Genomic DNA, 20,043 nt, shown 5'->3' on the forward strand with positions numbered 1-20,043 from the left:
ATTTGACTTCTGCCTTGTAGTCTTCACTATAATTCCACAATCCGCCGAGTTGTGCCTGGTGAATTTAGTCGAATTTCGATAGTTCCAAGCTCAGGCATTCTGCAGCGGAGAATTTTCTCGTTTCATGATTGGCATTGCAGAACTTTTTGATGCTGCATAATTTAAGCCACCCGGCCCGAGTTCGCATTGGCCCGAGTTCGCGGCTATCAGATCGATCAGACAAGGATGCCATCTATTTTTTAAATTATAAAAATCTATACTGTTTGAAGACCATGATTGTCGGCTAGTGTTAACTGTGTGCGAGCTGCTGTTTCGTCAGAATTGTTTTTCATTACAAGTCAGACTTGTACTTAACTTCTGGTTGCGAGCCCATAATTTTAGCTGTCAATGCACCGCGCCGCACCGATCTGCAATTCAAGTAGGGATCTGTCTTGCCAAGATGTTCTCCCCAGTGAATTGTGTGGTTTTTCCTGGTTTGTTTCGTTTTTAAAAGTCTCCCAAATGTGGTAATTGATGAAAGTTTTTTCCTTCCACCAAAGTTGCAAATGCGAGTTTGACACATGCATAAAAATATTCGCCAAAAAGAACCTTTGTATGCGATGCGAAAGAATCCATGCAGTCAAAGAGTCTATGGCCAATATCTGTCTCTGCTTACTTCATTAGTAGCTGACAGGATCGTTTCTGTGCGAAAACCTCACTTCAGTTCTCACAGTCATATGCCAAACTTGCAGAAATATATGTATACGGCTCCAGCTCAATTTTCGACCTAGTATCCTTCCGTCCATTTTTATTTCCTGACGTCATACGCAAACAACTATGGATTTGGCCATTATGTGGCTAAATTAAGCATGTAGGTCGTCGGAAGATTACCGGCTCGATAAATTTTCTTTATATAAAAGATCCACTACTAGCTCGATGGATTTTCTTTGTATAAAAAGTATCTAGGTCATGTCCAGCTTATCATGAGTAAAGCTATTGATTCTAATCTTGAAAAGAAAGCCAAAATAGTTCCCGTTAATTCGTTTACTGGCGGTTCTTTTGAACTGTTAAGTTCCCAGAAAGTTAACTGGAGAACAAAGCTCAGAGGCATTATTTGGGACTCTCTTGACAAAAGTCCCGAGGAAAGACAGTTTATATTCAAGATGGACTGTTGGGTGATGTCGTACATCTGTGTTGCCCACTTTGTCAAATATTTGGATTCTATGAATGTGTCCAATGCTTATGTTTCGGGAATGAAAGAAGAACTTCATTTTGGAGGATTGCAGTACAACTATTTATCCACATGGTACTACATTGGCTACATTATCGGCCATGTTCCTTCTCAGGTTGCTATCAGTTATATTCGGCCGTCCATCTGGTTACCTGCAAATGAATTAATGTATGGTGCCTTTGTCATGGGAATGGCAGGAGCTAAAAACGTCAAAACAATGTATGCATTGAGGTTCTTTGTTGGGTTGTTTGAAAGTTCGTCATATGGTGGTATAATGACAATCTTATCGAACTTTTACTTGCCAGATGAATTGGGAAAGAGAACATGTATCTTTCAAACTACCTCGAGTGCTGCTCAGATGTTCTCGGGATACTTGCAAACGGGGCTCCATAAAGGAATGAATGGTGTTGGAGGACTTGCGGCTTTCCGGTGGCTTTTCATCTTTGACGGTATTATCACAATACCTGTTGCAATTGTGGGATTTTTCGCCATTCCAGACGAACCTTTGAGCTCAAGGGCATTTTGGCTCAATGAGAAAGACAGAAGAATTGCAATCGGCCGATTAAAACGAGGGAACAGAAATACCAAACCCAATATGAAGTTCCAAGATTTTTTGGACATGTGTGTGGACTGGCCCATTTACCTTTTCACGTTGTGGTTAATTTGCCATGTGCTCGCAGTTAGACTTTACGGATACATGAACCTTTGGTTGAAATCAACCGGCTCCTTTTCCATCTCCCAGATCAACAACTTACCTACGGCAGGTTATGGGCTTCAGATCTTCGCAACTTTGTGCTGGGCTTGGCTTTCAGATGCTGTTGGAAACCGGTGGTCTATTATAGCCCTAGCCTGTACTCCTGCCATAATTGGGTCGATAATTTTGTGGGTTTGGCCAAGCAACCAAAGTGCCTTATTTGCCGGCTGGTACTTGATGTTTGCCGAAACCGGCGCAGGCGCCTTGTTCAATACTTGGATGTTAGAGACTTTGGGTACAGCCGCGGAACAAAGGTACTTGATGATAGGCATTGTTGAGACCATTTCGTTTATATTCACGGCTGCAGTTCCCATTTACTTGTATCCAGCGGAAAAGGCACCCCATTATCCTTATGCCTATCCTATTACTTTCATGTTTTTTACGCTTGAAGCGATGGTTACCTTGGTGATTGCTTTGATTCAAAGGCTTGAAAGGAAGGGGGTTTTAAGAAACAACCATTTTTTTGTAAATAAGGCCCAGGAAATTTTGATTGACGTGGAACAAGTTAGAAAGCATTAGAAGCCTAACATTGAATTGATGTGGCTAGTTGGAAGGCCATGGTTCAACTCGAGGTATACAATCGGTTCTTAGTGTAATAAGTTGAACCAAGACTCGAAACTGGGGGCGATCAATAATTGAAAGAAAACAATCAATTGTTTCACTAATGAGTTATTAGTGGACTTTACTAATGAATTGATAAACTTTAGGAAGCATATATCCTCTAGGATCCGTTTGGTTACCTTGAAATAATCATAATAGTTGATTTTCGATTTGAGCAATGTCTGAGAAATATCTGAGTTCAAGTTTCGTTTCGCACTAATTCACTTGAGTTCACATGCCCCACATTTCGCATTCAAATTCACATTCAAATTCTAATTGAATTCACATTCGCATTCGCGCCACTTTACGATCTTCCTTACAATGTCAAACCACGGCGCCGTTGTGACCGGTTCCAGAAACCTTCAAAATCTCGTTGAAATAAAAAGTATTCCCTATCCTCAATTGGAAGACAATGCTATAATCGTTAAAACAGTTGCTTATGCTGTAAATCCTTCAGATTGGAAACACATATTACTCGAATCATTTGTGTCCCAAGTATCTTCTGATGTGTCAAAAATGTTTGGTTTTGGAATTGGTCTTCTTGAGAGACCACTTGGTTGTCTTGGATCAAATATAGGTTGGTTTATTGGCAAAAATCTCACTTTTGCTCGCAGAGGTGTGGTCCTGGGTTGTGACGTCAGTGGCGTTGTAGAAGCGGTTGGACCCAAGGTTACGGGTTTTTCAAAAGGAGATATTGTTTCTACTTCTGTTCATGGAGCCATGAGCAAAAACGGAGCTTTTTCAGAATACGTTTCGACGAGCCCTAACGCTACCATCAAGTACCCTCCATCGCAACTTCTGCAAAAACCACTCAGTCCTGGGGAGTATCCAAGCTCAACAATTGACTCATTTGAAGGAGCCGCTTCCATTACTATGGGCTTAACGACGGTGGGATTGAGTTTGCACTGTAACCTTGCCATACCTCTGAACAAAGCAGAGAACAAAGACGACTATATTCTTATATGGGGAGGTGCAACCGCCACGGGTATACTTGCTATTCAAGTTGCCAAATTGATATATGGAATCAAGGTGATCACTACAGCATCGCTGCGCAATCATCCACTCTTGCTTTCTTTGGGAGCAGATCATGTGTTTGACTACAGTGACGAGAATGTGGTGCAAAAAATCAAAGAAGTTGGTAAAGGTAACATAAAGTATGGATACGATTGTGTGGCTACAACAGAAACATTTCAAGCAGTTTATGATGCCACTGAAGGGCCTGAAGAGGTTCGTCTTGAGAATCTCTTGTTTTTGACGGAAAAGTCAATCACCACCAAACCCAATAGGAAGGTCAAATGTTCCTCTGCCAATGCGTACCTGGTTGATGGAAAGAGACACATGGGAATGAAGGCCCTGCCTGGTGTAATTGAGTCGTATCTCGTATACTGGAACAACCTTCTTCCTCCTATTTTGGGCCAAATCAAGACTGCTCCTTTGCAAGTGCTTTCACCGGGTTTGCTGTCTGCTAACGAAGGGTTGAGATTGTTGATTGAAAACAAAGTGAGCGGGCGAAAGGTGGTGTTTAGAAAAGGCGATTAGTCTGATTAGCTATCTAACGTTCACGCGAACTTGGCGTCATAGTCGGTCAAGACAAACCTATAGTGGACGTCATTGTCGTGACATCTTTTCAATGCTTCGGAAATTCCTTCCTCGCCAACTTTCAAGTCTTCGTGCCACGACTTAATTCCCTTTTCCGCTGCCAACTTGAGCATGTCTATCATCTCTTGTCTATTCCCCAAGTGTGAAGATCCGAGCAAAGAACCGTTCTTGATGAAGGTGGCAGGACTGACGGTAAATGGCTCTTCAGGCAATCCCACGCTGACCAATTTTCCATGAACACGAAGACATTTGAGATACCCATCCAAGTCGAAATTTTTCGACGAGTTACCACAAGAAATAATGAGATCAAGTTTTCTGGCATACTTGGTGGCCCAATCCTTTTCTTCATACGTCGCAATGAAGTGGTCTGTACCCAATTTCAAGGCATCTTCCTTCTTGCTATTTGTTCTGGAAAAAGTGTAAACTTCAGCTCCCAATGCTTTGGCAAACATGATCGCAAAATGACCCAAACCACCAATGCCAATGATCCCCACCTTCTTACCAGGACCAGCTCCATTTCTGACCAACGGCGAGTAAGTGGTGATCCCAGCACACAACATAGGTGCCACATCGTTTGTTTGTAACTTTTCAGGAATTGGGAAAACAAAATGTTCATGAACTCTAATGTGAGAAGAGTATCCACCCCATGTTTTGGACCCATCGGGGTAAAAATCGTTGTATGTGTCTACCCAGTCCGGACAGTATGTCTCGTTATTTTCCAAGCAAGTTTCACATTCCAAACAAGCACCAACTTGAGCTCCAACTCCGACTCTGGCTCCTACTTTATACTCCGACGAAACATCTTCTCCAACTTTGACTACAGTACCCACAATTTCATGGCCAGGAATTACCGGCAAGTCTGGTTTGCCCCAGCCAGCATTGACGGTGTGGACGTCACTTCCACAAACTCCGCAAGCAATGATCTTAATATCGACATCTTTTGGGCCAAAGGGCTTTGGCTTGAATTCAATCTTCTTAACAGTGTTCCATTGGTTGGTGTCAGTTACGGCATAGCCTTCGAAAGTTTCAGGGTAACCCATTTTCGAGCAGTTCACTTCGTATAAGAAACTGAGAAAACGATATACTTATATTGTCAAGTTTTATTGTCCGTTTTCCACTGACAAATCCCCCATCAAACTCCGCCGACAAAACGCCGAATACGGAGATTTTCCCCACCAGATCTTGCCTCGGGCCCAAAACGGTAAGTCTCCCCACCTTAAATATGCACCCTCCCCCACATTTCCAAATCTGTCAGGGCTGAAAAAAAAACTCCGAGATATAAAATAACCTTTATGCATTTTGACCACCTACTAAAATGTCGTTAGACCATATTGTTATTACCGGATTTAAGGTGCATGATATCAGGTTTCCCACTAGTCTTGATGGCATTGGCAGTGATGCGATGCATGTTGGTACCAATGGGTCGCATCCGTACTTGCAATTGTTCACCAGCTCAGAATTGATGGGAGAAGGTATGGCGTTCAGCAATGGTAGAGGCAGTGAGCTTGTATGTGCTGCAATCGAACCTTTTGCCGAAAGAGTTGTGGGAAAAAGTTTGGGGTCGTTGGTGGAAAATATGGGAGCTACTTGGAGGTATATGGTTTCTGACTCTCAATACCGTTGGATTGGTCCAGAAAAAGGAGTTACTCACTTGGCTACTGCTGCTGTGATCAATGCAATTTGGGACTTGTGGGGTAAAGCTACCAGCAGGCCTGTGTGGAAAATTGTTGCAGATATGACTCCAGAAGAAATTGTCAGATGCATTGATTTTCGTTACATCACCGATGTAATAACTCCAGACGAAGCTATAGCCATGTTGGAGAAGACACAACGAGGAAAAGAAACCAGATTGAAAGAGGCATTTGATAATGTGGCAGTGCCAGCATACACCACTAGTGCGGGATGGTTGGCGTTCAATGGAGACAAGATGAAAAAAGTGCTACAAGAAACCATAGATGCTGGATTCAAAATCTTCAAGTTTAAAGTCGGTAGCAATTTGCAAGCTGACAAGGAAAGGTTGAAGGCAGTGAGAGATATTATTGGTTATGGAGAAGAATACCAAATCATGATTGATGCCAACCAGGTATGGTCAGTTCCCGAGGCAATTGAGTGGATGAAAGAACTCGTTCAGTTCAAACCAGTCTTCATTGAAGAGCCTACAAGTCCTGACGATATTCTTGGTCATGCTGCCATCAGAAAGGCACTCAAGCCGTATGGAGTTGGAGTTGCAACTGGTGAAATGGCTGCAAATAGAGTCATTTTTAAACAGCTCTTACAAGCCGAAGCCATTGATGTTTGCCAGATAGATGCCGTCAGACTTGGAGGAGTCAATGAATGTTTGGCAGTCATGTTGATGGCTCTCAAATTCAATGTTCCTTGTGTTCCACACAATGGAGCGATGGGATTGACAGAGCTTACTTCCCACTTAAGTACCATTGACTACATCGCCATTAGTGGCCGTAAGTCTATGCTTGAAGCTGCTGATAGCTACCGAGAGAACCTTGCGCATCCATCTATAATCAAAGATGCCCATTATGTTACTCCGTTGGATCCTGGGTACTCCATCGGTTATGTTCCTGGAGCCATTGAAAAGTACTTGTACCCCAATGGTACGTTTTGGACGTCTGAAATTGGCGAAAAGATCAAACAAGCGCCAAAGGGCGGTGAAAACCTTGTCAAATAACGAATATGAATATACAACAAGTAATGGTATCTTCCACACTTACATGTTTTCCCCGCCCCCACCTGTTGCTTACCCCATTGAGATCTCCCCACCCATCCTATATAAGCACGATGTAGCCGGGTTCTAATCCACTATGGCACCTCCACTTCCACCAAAAGGAATTTACACTCCTCTTCCGACCTTTTTCAAAAACGACGATGAATATTCCATCGACTTTGAAACTCAGTTAAAACATTTTGACTATATTCAAAAAAGTGGAATTTCAGGTGTATTAGTTGGTGGCTCTAATGGAGAAGCCATTCACTTGTCGAAAGACGAAAGACATAGTGTGGTTAAGGCTGTGAGAGAGAGATGCACTGACAAAGATTTTGTTATCATGGCAGGAGTTGTTGGAGTTTCGATATCTGAGATTGTTGCAGACATTGCACAATTGAAAACTTTGGGTGCAATACGCCGTCTGTGTCCCAGTTATTATGACTACATTTGACAAAACAAGCAAGGGAATCATTGACTGTTTGCGACTATAGCAAACAAGGCTGCAATTCCACTAATCATCTACAATTACCCTGGAGTACAAAATGGCATTGATTTGACCTATGATTCTTACTTGACATTGTCCGCGCATGAAAATATTGTTGGCTGCAAATTGACTCATTATAACTTTCCTCTATACACCTTGTTGTGCCAAAGTTCTCAATTGAAGGCAAACAACTTTAGAAACCTTGCTGGTGTGGGTCAAGTGTTACTTCCTGGGCTTTCAGTGGGTGTAGAGGGTTGCATCGATGGGTTATCAAACATTTTCCCAAAATCAATGGTGAAAATTTTCAACGATTATAGTGCTGGAAATATTGCTGAGGCGCAAGAATTACAGGGTTTGGTGACATTGGTCAACGAAATGACAGCAGTTTTGAACATTTTGGGCTTGAAGTATGGTATAAAATATGCTCTAGGTTTGGGAGCTGTTGTGCATGGAAGACCACCATTGAATCAAGATATCGATATCAATGTGTGGAACAAGTACCTTCCAGCTTTCAATAAGTTACTTGAAATAGAGAAGGGGTTGTAAACAAGACCAGAATTGACTAAATACATTTATCTTATAAAACAGTTGAGAAGATGTGGTGAAACCAAGACCAAAATAGTTACTAAATATCTTTATCTACACTAAACATTGGAACTTTAAGGAGGACTTCATTATTAAACATCATTGACTAAACATTGGAGCTTCTGGAGCTTTTTGCATCTTCCACATGGTAAGCATCTAATTTCTCATCATATATCTTCCCGTGATTAGCAGCCTTAATAGCATCAATTCTTTCAACTTCAGCATCAATAAAGAGTTGAGGTCTTGACCGTTGTCTCAATTCCTTATGCTTTCCAAGGAACAAAGTATCGTACAGATCGAACATAAAGTTGATATCTTCCAAAGTACGCTTGGCAGTTTCTGGGTAAAAGAACCATACAACTGGAGCGTAGCACAATACTATCATTGCAAAAAGCAAGTAGAACCCCCAACGCATATTGGTGACAGCAATATCAGTGTACTGAGTAATGCAAAACCCACAAATCCAGTTTGTTGCAGTGGCTGCTGCAGCACCTCTGGTTCTCCAACCAATGGAGTTGATCTCTGAACTGTAAACCCACGGAACTTTTGCATAACTGGTTCCATATATCACATAGTAGACAAAGAACATTGAAACGGTCAAGGCTCCCATGGCATAGGTATCTCTAGTTTCTGACACTTTCATGGCTATAGCTGCAATGATGTAGGTTATACAGCATCCAATGGAACCGTACAACATCATAATCCGCCGACCAATTTTGTCAATGATAATTAAACATACCAAAGCAGCACCCAAGTACGAAGTAGCATTGCAAGCAGTCAAAAGTTTTGCAGTTTCTTTGCTGAACCCCAATTGAACCGTCAATATTGTTGGCATATAGTATCCAAGAGCATTGACACCAGTAAATTGTTGCATGAATTGAGTCCCACAACCCAAGATTACTCTTCTCAAGTTTTTGTGCTTATCTTTCCCGATCAAAACCTTCTTCAATGGCACCTGTGCCGCTTTCTCTTCTTCAATGCTTGCCAAGATATTATAGTATTCCGTCTTAACCACTTCATCGTCAAAAGAAAGATTTTTACCCCAAAGTGCAGCAATCGTTTGATAGCCCTCCTCCAACCTTCCATGGTTCATGAGCCATCGAGGAGATTCTGGAGCAATCAACATGATAGGCACGGAAATCAAAGGAAACACCAATTGGAATGCCAAAGGAAATCTCCATTCAAGAGGTCCACTTGAAAAATAAAGTCCAAAATTCATCCAGTTGGATAACATGTACGCTGCCGTGTTGGAGACAGAACCAAGCACAACCAACCTGCCTCTATACTTTGCCTTTGTCGACTCAGCTTGGTAAATAGGACAAGTAGAAGAAGTCATACCCATTCCAAAGCCATTGACAATTCTACCAACGATCAACATTGGTAAATGGAAAGAAGCAATTTGCAACACGGCCCCAATAACGTTGAACAACGAGCCAAGAAGAATAGTTTTTCTTCTGCCGATTTTCTCTCCGAACGTAAAGGCAAAGATAGCCCCGCAAAATGCTCCCAAGGAGAAACAACTAGAGGTGATACCAGATACATTATGGTTGTTCTTGATTTTTGGAAAGTGGTTGAGAAAGTCTTCCGAGATTAAAACTCCGGAGAACACTCCCTGGTCGTAGCCGAACCATCCCATAGTCAACCCGTTGGCTAAGGTAAGAAGTGAAAGCAACAACCTTCCAGACATTCCCAAATGTTTTTTCATTGTAAATTGAGTTCGATGAGTGAAAGAATACGCACTGCTCTTTGCCTCTTATATCATTCTCGGTTCCAAGTCAATATGATATGAGGAGAACAGCCACTTGGCGGTGGAGGTTTCCGCATTCGACACTGGGTGCGATGAGGTGGGGAGCGGGGGAGCGCGCAGGTTTACGAGGAGCCGACGAGAGATCTGAAAGTAAGAAATAAGAAAAAGAAAAAACCTAAAATAGCCTTTTTAGGTTGAATGCAAGTTCCGTTGTGATGTCTGCCAGCACAAACGTTTATCGAAATTCACAATGGTGGATTCAATCGGCGGATTTACAACCTCTCAACGGTTATCCTACCCCACGTTCAAATCCGGGGTGCGTCGCAGGTGGGGGTTTCCTAATGTGGGATGCGGCTTAAAATGTTGAACGGCTGCAAGTGGGTGCTACTAAAACGGAAGTCGATACGGGAGTGGGGTAGGATACGAAACGAAAAGAACAGAGAAATGTGAAGAAAATCGAACAAGAGCGAAGTCACCACTAATTGAAAAGTACATATATTTATACAAAACTTTAATCGGTCCTAATTGGAAGCGATGCAAACTGAGTAATGGAGTCCACTATACACTCTTCAAAACTGTGAAAATTGATCCCCAAATCTGTCTCGACGGAAGCATAGTCCAAATCGTAGCCTTCTGGGGCACTGCATTCTTCAGGGATGTCAACACTGATCTTAGCGCCAAATCCATGGTTTTTCATGATTTTCGCAGCCAATTCATATGAGAACTTTTCTGGCGCGGAAGGCACATATCTCTTGTTTCCAGCAGTATCCACTATTAAACCGCGAACGTGAGCCAATGCCAAGTCTCTGACATCAACCCAGACCGGAACTCTAGATACAGGCAAGGGCGATACTCCTTGGTAAATGTCCCAAATGTTAGCGTTGGACAAATTCAAGTCCTCGACAAATGCGACAGGATGAACAACAGGTCCAAAAGTCATTGGTGGACAGAAGGTTACCAAGTCAAAAGTGGGTTGTTCTCTCTTCAAAAAGTCCCACGCTTCAAGCTCAGCAAACTTCTTTGATCCTCTATAAGCTATCACAGGTTCAGCATTGATCGACTCTTCGTAAGTGAGTGGATTCCCAATCTTCACCAGTATAGGTGAAACCAGGACCAGGGCCTCGAGAGACATCCATAACCGAAGCAAACGACGAAGTCAACACAATTCTCTTAATTCTGGGTTCAGTTTTGGCTGCTTCAAAAACTACCTTTACTCCCTGTATAGCTGGTTGAATCAAGTCTCTTTCTACATTTTTCACAGAGTAGTCTAGAGGGCTTGCAGCATGTATAATGCCATCAACTTCCTTCACGGCTTCAGTGAATGGGTTCTCATCATCATCCAATTCCGTGAAATCCTTAATCTGAAAAGGCTCAATTAAGTGCTTGACATCAGGACGAGCATTTCTAAACTGATGGGCTTTCCTTATCGAACGAGATGCAAGCCTGACACCAATTCCTAATGCTAGAAGATTATCCACAATATGGGCTCCAATGAACCCAGTACCACCAGTCACAAGAACTTTTCTGGGTCAGTAAAAAAGTTGAATGATATTAATAGTTCTTAAACCTACCTGTAATCCGAAACAGTCATATCGATTGCAAGGGACTGCTACTTTTTTATATGGTTCCGTCGCTCGTCCCAATTAGGAAAGTACCCCCACCCGGTTCCCCAGTAATGCACCCCGCAAAATCCACAAATTTAATCATTATCGAATTTTGAAAGGGTTCAAAATCTTTGTCAAATTACTCAAGCAAACAGTGTACTTGTGTACTTCCACCAACAATATGCAAATGGCAAAAAGATTCCACATAGAGAGTGATATCGAGAACGGTTACGTATGCGAAGTTCCAAATTGTCGAAAAACATTTTCAAGACCAGATCGTCTTGCTCGACATCGCTTGAACCATGAGACGGTCCCCAGACACAGGTGTTCGTGGCCTGATTGTGGAAAAACGTTTGTCAGAAACGACGTCTATAAAAAACACTATCGTCGTCAGCACGAGAACAAGACAGAACCATCTCAAGATTCATATAAAATAACGAAACCTGCCACGGAAAAATCGCTCAAGTTCATTATCATGGACGAGTCCAATCTACCCAAGAGTGTGAAGGGTTCGAGTCCCATACCTGAACCGCAATTGAGTGACAAAGAGAGTCCCGCTATGGTGAGCACCAACGATGAAAATTACAAAACCAACTATAAAATTCAAGAGAGTTATAAGCCTGAAAACGAAACTTTGCTCGAAAACGACCCTTTTGGGTTTGATATGGACGAATTGGTGTCGTCTGACGAGTTGATAAGATGGCTTTTTGGAGGCATTGAGTCCAAGAATTCCGAGCCTTCGTCCATCAATACATGCTTGAGCTTGTCACCCAACGAGAGCTTGGAGAACTTTCCTGAACTCGAGGATCCTCGCTCAATTACTGTAAATGACATTTTCAACGAATACAAGCAAACAGACCCAGACATTCCCGATTTTCCATTCAGTAGCAACCAGGTTTTGATCGACAATTCTATTATGGAGACATTGGAAGATGTACTACCGCCCATAAAATTTCAAGAAGAGTTCAAAAGGGACAGACTACAATACTTTTTGGAAAATTATTGGAAGTATTATCATCCTCAATTTCCAATCTTGAACAAACCTTCGTTTTCCACAAAAAAGAGCCATCCAATCTTACTCTTATCTATGTTGACCATAGGTGCTTATCTTTCCAGCACGTTACAGCAGGATAAATCAAGGATTTTTTCCGATAGCATTGCTCTGCCTCTTAGGTGGGACATTTACAAGTCGAAGGAGTTTAAACCACCTCCTAAACTCTGGGTAGTTCAATCTTTGGTTTTGTTGGAAACTTATGAAATATGCTGTTCCTCGAGAGATTTACACGAGAGAGCCAACCTCCACCGAGGATTATCAATACAAATGCTAAAACGAAGTCCCATGTTTGGAGGTAATCCTTGGTTCAAGTACAATTCTAGTGGAAACTCAACAACCATTTCTCCATATGCTAGCAAAGAACTTTGGTACAAGTGGATTGAAGAAGAGTCCATGAAACGCTGTGCTTTGGCTACTTTCTACTTGGAAACGCTCCATGCTGTTGTATTTGGCCATGACATGATTATTGATCTACATGATGTCAAGCCAACGTTGCCTTGTAACGAAGATTTTTGGAGAAGTGGAAAATACTCTGAAAAATGCTTGCAAACACCGTTGACGTTGTTGGCTGCGATCAAGAGCATTTTACACAAGAAACCAGTCAAAACTCGAGGTTTTGGCAAAAAGATCATTCTTTCAGGTCTCATCGCTTTATCTTTTGAAGTTAAAGACAGAGAGTTTGAACTATCCATTCCAGAACTAAAGTCGATTAAACAATTATGGCAACGAAAGATTAGCGAAGCTTTTAAATTTTGGGATTTGCATTGCTCAGTATCTTCGAAAAATAACCAGGGCTCATGGATAGATTCCTATTCCATACCTTTGCGAGAGTTGTACGAAAGTTATACTCATATGAAACATTACGATTTTATGGTTTATGCTGGAGCTCCAGGAAGAATGAATGTTGAATTTAGTGAAAAGGAAACCGAGCTTGTTAGTTCTCGAGTGGTTGAGTGGGCGGAAAATATGCACGGCAAGAGAGCAATTGTGTTCATATATTCCTATCTCTTCAATTTGGTTTCTGATGCTACTTATAAACCAAAGGAAGACCGATGTCTTTATCGAAAGCAGATTATTAGTCATATGTTGGTGATACTTTGGTGCTACACTTTCCACACTTGTGGTCCCGAGTCCCATGCCTTCAAATGGAACTATACCAACCCCGATTTGATCACTAGTAAGGAAGAAGGCCACATCTACTTGAATCGAGTAGTTGAAGAGTTTACATTACTTTCAGGAAAACCGTTCAATGGAGACAATTTTTACAATGACATTGAAGATTTTGCAAAAGTGTTGAATTCTATATCTGCGAAGGAAAATATCGTTGGTCTACTTCGAATGTTCAAGGCAGAATACTCCACAGATTTGTCGGAAATAGCTCGAGAGCATTCACGTCTATTGGAAAACTGTATTAACAGGAGTTTGGGCTCAGATAATGTTTTTTGCAGCAACATGTTTGAGTAGTTTACCATGGAAGTTCGGTTCCATCGTAGCTCAAAAACTTGCCTGTAACACTCAAATTTTCGAAAAGTTTGCACAATGCACTGGCACTTTCATCGGGTGTGATTTTGGATTCTGGAGTAAAGAAATTTTTGGCATTGGCTTCATCAGCAGCAAGAAATGCTTTCTCACCGCCTTTACCCATATCAGTACTTACATGCCCAGGATGAACCGCAGCCACAATAAAATTTTCAGGCTCCAACTGTCTCGCCAACTCTTTTGTGGAGTAGTTGAGAGCAGCCTTAGACTGTCCATAGGCTGAAAAATTAAGACGAATATCCAAGTTTAACGAGCCGCAATCAGAAGATATGAAAATTACTTTCTTTTGTGTTCCTTTTTTTATCAAAGGGTACAATTCCTGGAATAAGCGAATGGACCCTAAAACATTGGTGTGGAAATGCTCTACCCACTGTTCTCTTGGAGTGTCTAAGAGATTGCCAAAAGATTTTGCAACTGCTGCATTTGAGACAAACACATCGATCGAGTCAGTATATTGTAAAACATTTTTTGCAGCTTTTTTGATACTCTCTTCGTCACTGACATCCAATTGAACAACCTTGACTTGCAGATTAGCTTTGGCCAACTCATTTAAAGCCGTTGCCGAAGTTGGGTCTCTGGCGGTTGCAATTATTTTTACCCCAGATTTCGCAGCCAATTGCTGCACCATAGAAAAACCAATCCCACGATTGGCGCCTGAAATAAAGTACGTTTGTTCCATGAGGGGAATAGATGACTAGGTTTAGGATAGGGAAGCTGAATTTTGATTGAAGAACTTTATACCGAAGGTTGCAATGTAATCACCGAATTAGGAAATGCCTAATCGGTATAAGCTGAGTAAAGGTTGCAAAATTTTAGTCAAGAAAGGTTAGAAGAAGCTCGGAGAAAGGTCAAGAGATTATGATTACAAAGACAGCAAGACACTAGTACATTCAATCATCTACCATGGGAGTTCGGACTTGTCGTAACTCAAAAATTTACCACTAGACTCAGCAGACAAACCTCCGAACAAGTCAATCAAACTTTCAGCACTTTGGTCTGGAGTAATGACTTCACTCAGCGAGAAGAAGTCAGCAGCACTTGGGTCCTCAGCAATTAAAAGTCTACCGGCATCGTTACCCATATCGGTACCAACTACACCAGGATGAACCGCAACGACAATAAAGTCGTCCTTCCGCAATTCCTTAGCCAAGTCCCTAACAGAGTAGTTAAGAGCTGCCTTCGACTGTCCATAAGCTGAGAAGTTGACTGGAAGAGTCAAACCTAGCGACGAAACCAAAGTGGAAATGAAGATAACCTTCTTATCATTTCCCTTCTTGATAAGTGGGTAGATCTCTTGCAACAAAAGAATTGGTCCCACGACATTGGTAATGTAATGGTTCGTCCATTGCTCCTTGGGAGTCCTCAAAACAGGAGTAAAAGCCTGGCCAATAGCTCCGTTGTTAACAAATACGTCAATTGAATGGGTCAATTTTGCAACCTCTGCACCGGCCGTTTTAATGCTGTGCTCATCGCTCACATCCAATTGAACAAGCTTGACATTAGAATTGAGCTTTACCAACTCTTGCAATTCTTTAGCGCTAGCAGGGTTTCTGGCTGTTACAATAACTTCAACATCGGGTTTCGCAGCCAATTGCTTGACCATAGAAAGGCCAATACCACGGTTAGCTCCAGTAATAAAATAAGTCTTTGTCATTTTGTTTGTAAGTGTATTTCAGTTTCTGATGATCAATCGACCGCTGGGTGCCTTTTATACCATAATCTGATTTGAAATCATCACTAATCGTGCCGTTCGTCTGTCAGCAAACTGGTGCATCGCGGCCGAATTTTTCCTGCGTCTGCTATCGCACTTACAAATACACCAGTGATAGGATACACGGCTGAGAAACCTGCGAATGCCCACCGATAAGTTTCAGAGCAAGAATTACAATTGAATAGTTAGCTGTGTATGCTTTATTCTCTCAATTGAGGTTAAGCTTTACATTAAAGTAGCGTACGAACATGCAGAGTATCGTGAAAATATGTCAAAATCGGCTGAAGATTTTGGGAAAATTTTCAATATGTTACTATACCCTCAAGTGAATGGGCTTATCAACAATACTTGAGCACCCGAATGCCTTAAGCAAAGACTTCCAAGGATTTTTGTAGATACACCGGCATATGAAAAGGTCAAGGTTGAAGCATTTGTGCTTCATTGTGAATCTTGTATTCATAGGCTCTTTCACTGCCTCGGGAATTTGTTGTTTTCTTCGTGCTCAGATGCAATATATCTCTTCGTGGTATTCCATTGCGATTGTGCTTTCTCATAATCTTTCAACAGAAACGAGTTCAATGGGTGCAAATTAATCAAAATCATCGTCAACCTCGTGCAAATTTTTTGGTGGTTCCATATTCCAATGCTGCTTTTTTGCAGTCAGTTCACAGTACTCTGCCACCTTGGATGTCGAGCATCTTCCCAAAAGAGCATTTTCCTTTTTTCTTTCGTCAGTTTCAACATTACGGCCATTATTCAAGACGTTGAGAACATGCTTCATCATCCCATTGACATGAATTATTTTGTTCGTTCTGTCGGCTTCAGAGAACACTATCCCCATCCGTTCTTCGTCTCCCACATCCCAGTACGATATACTGTTCGGTATCAATACACTCTTTCCATCATCGCAAATCGACTTCGAAGGATTCCATGGTTCTGTTCGTATGTTGAAGTCGACGAGAGAACTGATATAGTCCATGGCATAGTCGTTTTCTCCCTTGGATATAATAAATAAGTGTGGTCGGTATATCTCGCCAAGACACCCACACTGGGAAGAATGTGAACGTGCTATACCAAACCAGTACATTCGATTTTGGAGAGATTCAGGTAAAACTTCTGAGGGAATAGGTACCAAGTTAGTTCCACCTCTCAAAGAACCCACATGTTCTTTTGAATCTTCTCCGAACTCAGGGCCTGCTAGTTTGTCGCATATCCCCTTATCAAGGCTGCATCCGATGATTCTCAATGGGTTAAAGTTGTACACGAAAAACACCTTTTTGGGATCATTTTTGTCGAAAAAAGGTGCCCAGTTTTTCTCTCTGAATTCTGGTGCTCTGTCTCGAAGCGAAAGTCGAACAGTTTTCCCATCACTTAATGGCCGACACATGTGCATTGCACGGAACCATTTAATCTTTGTGCTTCTCATGTTGAAAATAACTACCGGTTCCTGTTGGAGTTCTCCATCTTTGTAAAACTCACGTACCGATACTCGAGGATCCTCGGGACCCATAAGTGCAAGTCTATGCTTGGCGGTGTTGGGAGACTGGTCAATGTCAACCTTGAGAATCGATGGGAACGCAGTATCTGAATCTCCAAGCTTGACATCAAACTGTTCAACCCAGTTCTTGTCGAACACTTGCATGTATATCATGTTGATGGTGGGCTTGTTTCTGGTTCCTCGATGGGTATACAATACCCTACTGACCATGAAATGTACCTGGTACTTTTCAAGCCATACGCTGCTTCCGCAAAAATGAAACCATTTATGAGCCAAGATGGATTTTTCGTCTTCTCCTTCCTTGTCGAGAAAACAGTTTTCTGCGATGGGATAATCATCCTGAGCAATTCGAGAAAGTTCGTCTCTGATTCTTTTCAACGAACTACTGAACGGTGTTGGTTCGGTCACAAACAACGTATCTGTGAATTTGACCGAATCACACTGGAAATCTTTGATTTGTTTGGGAGAGTTGGCTTCTGCAAACGAGTATCCAGTAACATTGAAAGATGTCAATTTGGCATGAAGAACACTATAGTTTGCTATGGTATCACTGGAATGAAAAGACTCGGAAAACCGGTACCAAAGTTGCAAATTAAGACAAACGATCAACGCTGCTATAACCACCGTCAACAATTGACTCTTGCTCTTCACAACCTGTTTTTCTCGTGTGACCAAATGCCACACTCGAAAGTAGAAAAAGAAGAAAGCACTGCAGAGAGATAGCAACACGATGAGTACGCCGTACTGCAACACATCGGCGCCCCACGTGTCGAGATCTATACTAGTCATCGAGCGGAACAACGAAGAGAAACTCTGGCTACAGAAACTTTTGGCTACATGAATTTGCGCACCACGTGCCGGTTTTTTGCAATTTGCTTTGAGCTGGCAAGCCGCACATGCGTGCATTATCAACAGTTGCTGCACAGCCCGACGAGATATATAATGAGGTTGAGACACACAAATATTGCTTTGTGGGCTTGTGAGTGATATTCAGTTTTTCAGCTTGGACGGTCAAATCACCGTAAACAGTCACATTCGAGCTGGCCAAAAATAACCCGCCAAAAATAACTGGGCGCCTAAGCCTCCTGAGGCGGTGCTTCTTTGGGACGCCTCCCGTGCATGGTCCGGCATACACTCGCATATTTTTTGACACATTATCATGCGCGTTCATGCAATACGCAGATCTATTCGTATGTATTTATTTAGTCTCTCAAACCCTTTCGGCTTCGTCCACCTCAGGTTTGGTGTGACGCGCGTAGCCGGTGGAGGTGGCCATCTCGTCCTGAGAAGGAGGAACCCAGCCAGAGGATTTCCATGCAGGCATTTTTTGGGCATAAAGCTCATCGACTTCTTCCAAAGACAAGCCCTTGGTTTCGTAGACGAAAAAGTAGACGTAGAAAAACGAGAAAATCAAACATCCAGTGAACACGAATCCGTAGTAGAAGTGGATGGCAGAAGTAATGAAAGGACTGAAAAACGAGATCAAAAATCCCCAAATCCAATTGGCTGCGGTGGCTACCGACATAGCCTTGGATCTAATTCTTAATGGGTAAATTTCCGAAATGATGGAGTAGACACCACCAGCCCATGTAGATGCAAAGAAGAAAATGAACAAACAAGTGATGAAAATCATGGCGTTACCAGATGACTTGTATGTGTCGTTAGGATTGTCATAACCACTTCTGTACAAGTGAACAGAACCCAATACCGAGTAGATGATGAAACAGATAGTCATCCACACGGAACCTATCAACAAGCACATTCTTCTACCCAATCTTTCAATGGCATAGATTCCAACAAAAGTGGATGCAAAATTCACTATACCAAGAACAATTGATGTTTGGAAAGAATCGGCCATTCCAACAGCTTTGAAAATGGTGGTTCCATAGTAAAAAAAGTAATTGTTACCGGTGAGTTGTTGCATGGACTGAAGGACCACTCCAGTAAGAACTCTTTCGAAAATTCTGGGCTTACCAAACAACAATTGAGTCCAAGAAGCAGAACCCGCCAATCTTTCTCTCTCGATACCAGCATGGATCAATTGCACTTCGGTGTAGATTGCGGGATCGTCGACATGGACCTTGTTGGACTTGGCAAGCGACTTTTTGGCTTCGTCAATTTTGTTCTTTTCAATCAAGTACCGAGGTGACTCAGGCATAGCAAGCATTCCACCCACCAAAAGAGCAGCCCAAGCGAAACACAATCCCAATGGAATTCTCCACTGACGAGCATCATCATACTGCTTTGTTCCGTAGGTGGTACAGTAACCCAAGAAAATACCCATGGTAATAAACAATTGGAAACTGCAAACCAAGGTTCCTCTCAACATTTTTGGAGCAGTTTCACCAATGAAAAGTGGTGATAACACCGAAACACACCCCACGGCAAGTCCAGCAATGGCTCTTCCAATGACAATTTGGTACCATTTGGTGGTTGAAGTAATCTGAACAATAATTCCAATGACATAAATAATCATAGAAAACATCAATCCCATTCTTCTTCCAGCAACATCGGCAATCTTGGACAAGAAAATACCACCAATAGCACATCCAGCGTTGAAAATAGCCACAATGACTCCGGTTCTAGTATCGGTAAAACCATAGGTTCCATCACTTTGAAGTGTACCAAACCGACGCTTATAGTCGGTCATATTGACAAACCCGGAGATGGTTCCGGTGTCGAAACCGAACACGAATCCACCGAATGCAACAAGAATACAAAAAAGAGAGATGGAAATGTAATCTTTCAAGGATTTTTCCGGTAAAGTTGGTTGCTCTGCGGTGATATCTTTGGTGGTGGGGATATCAGAAGGGCTCTGGGGAGTTTCCATAGACTTTTTGCCATCTAGGTTGTCTTCCGACACCCTTGGAGTAACCTGCTCATTCGACGACATGATGATGAAAAAAAGCTGGTTGAAATGTTTTATAAATTTGCAATTT

At 42.1% G+C, this 20,043-nt stretch overlaps 11 protein-coding genes across 11 annotated transcripts; 4 read left to right on the forward strand and 7 right to left on the reverse strand. All coding sequences in view use genetic code 12, as the record gives it.

The window, feature by feature from the left end:
• Positions 1-962: 962 nt before the first annotated feature.
• PGUG_05186 (uncharacterized protein) lies at positions 963-2,483 on the forward strand (the record flags this gene model as incomplete). The annotated part of the gene is made up of 1 exon (XM_001482116.1): positions 963-2,483. The coding sequence occupies one exon, from the start codon at positions 963-965 to the stop codon at positions 2,481-2,483; it is 1,521 nt and encodes a 506-aa protein (XP_001482166.2).
• A 402-nt stretch (positions 2,484-2,885) lies between these two features.
• PGUG_05187 (zinc-binding alcohol dehydrogenase family protein) lies at positions 2,886-4,103 on the forward strand (the record flags this gene model as incomplete). The annotated part of the gene is made up of 1 exon (XM_001482117.1): positions 2,886-4,103. One exon carries the CDS (start codon positions 2,886-2,888, stop codon positions 4,101-4,103), a length of 1,218 nt encoding a protein of 405 aa, XP_001482167.2.
• Positions 4,104-4,123: 20 nt separating this feature from the next.
• Positions 4,124-5,203, reverse strand: PGUG_05188 (NAD(P)-dependent alcohol dehydrogenase; the record flags this gene model as incomplete). The annotated part of the gene is made up of 1 exon (XM_001482118.1): positions 4,124-5,203. One exon carries the CDS (start codon positions 5,201-5,203, stop codon positions 4,124-4,126), a length of 1,080 nt encoding a protein of 359 aa, XP_001482168.1.
• Positions 5,204-5,478: 275 nt separating this feature from the next.
• Positions 5,479-6,846, forward strand: PGUG_05189 (uncharacterized protein; the record flags this gene model as incomplete). Its single annotated transcript, XM_001482119.1, has 1 exon — positions 5,479-6,846. One exon carries the CDS (start codon positions 5,479-5,481, stop codon positions 6,844-6,846), a length of 1,368 nt encoding a protein of 455 aa, XP_001482169.1.
• Positions 6,847-8,057: 1,211 nt separating this feature from the next.
• Positions 8,058-9,656, reverse strand: PGUG_05190 (sugar porter family MFS transporter; the record flags this gene model as incomplete). Its single annotated transcript, XM_001482120.1, has 1 exon — positions 8,058-9,656. The coding sequence occupies one exon, from the start codon at positions 9,654-9,656 to the stop codon at positions 8,058-8,060; it is 1,599 nt and encodes a 532-aa protein (XP_001482170.2).
• Positions 9,657-10,209: 553 nt separating this feature from the next.
• PGUG_05191 (uncharacterized protein) lies at positions 10,210-10,830 on the reverse strand (the record flags this gene model as incomplete). Its single annotated transcript, XM_001482121.1, has 1 exon — positions 10,210-10,830. The coding sequence occupies one exon, from the start codon at positions 10,828-10,830 to the stop codon at positions 10,210-10,212; it is 621 nt and encodes a 206-aa protein (XP_001482171.2).
• Positions 10,831-11,483: 653 nt separating this feature from the next.
• Positions 11,484-13,820, forward strand: PGUG_05192 (uncharacterized protein; the record flags this gene model as incomplete). The annotated part of the gene is made up of 1 exon (XM_001482122.1): positions 11,484-13,820. The coding sequence occupies one exon, from the start codon at positions 11,484-11,486 to the stop codon at positions 13,818-13,820; it is 2,337 nt and encodes a 778-aa protein (XP_001482172.2).
• Position 13,821: 1 nt separating this feature from the next.
• Positions 13,822-14,574, reverse strand: PGUG_05193 (SDR family oxidoreductase; the record flags this gene model as incomplete). Its single annotated transcript, XM_001482123.1, has 1 exon — positions 13,822-14,574. One exon carries the CDS (start codon positions 14,572-14,574, stop codon positions 13,822-13,824), a length of 753 nt encoding a protein of 250 aa, XP_001482173.2.
• A 219-nt stretch (positions 14,575-14,793) lies between these two features.
• Positions 14,794-15,549, reverse strand: PGUG_05194 (SDR family oxidoreductase; the record flags this gene model as incomplete). The annotated part of the gene is made up of 1 exon (XM_001482124.1): positions 14,794-15,549. One exon carries the CDS (start codon positions 15,547-15,549, stop codon positions 14,794-14,796), a length of 756 nt encoding a protein of 251 aa, XP_001482174.2.
• Positions 15,550-16,195: 646 nt separating this feature from the next.
• Positions 16,196-18,010, reverse strand: BMT3 (Bmt3p; the record flags this gene model as incomplete). The annotated part of the gene is made up of 1 exon (XM_001482125.1): positions 16,196-18,010. One exon carries the CDS (start codon positions 18,008-18,010, stop codon positions 16,196-16,198), a length of 1,815 nt encoding a protein of 604 aa, XP_001482175.2.
• A 304-nt stretch (positions 18,011-18,314) lies between these two features.
• PGUG_05196 (sugar porter family MFS transporter) lies at positions 18,315-19,997 on the reverse strand (the record flags this gene model as incomplete). The annotated part of the gene is made up of 1 exon (XM_001482126.1): positions 18,315-19,997. One exon carries the CDS (start codon positions 19,995-19,997, stop codon positions 18,315-18,317), a length of 1,683 nt encoding a protein of 560 aa, XP_001482176.1.
• Positions 19,998-20,043: the final 46 nt, after the last annotated feature.

This window comes from Meyerozyma guilliermondii, genomic scaffold, assembly GCF_000149425.1.
Source record: "Meyerozyma guilliermondii ATCC 6260 scaffold_7 genomic scaffold, whole genome shotgun sequence".
Classification (NCBI taxonomy): domain Eukaryota; kingdom Fungi; phylum Ascomycota; class Pichiomycetes; order Serinales; family Debaryomycetaceae; genus Meyerozyma; species Meyerozyma guilliermondii.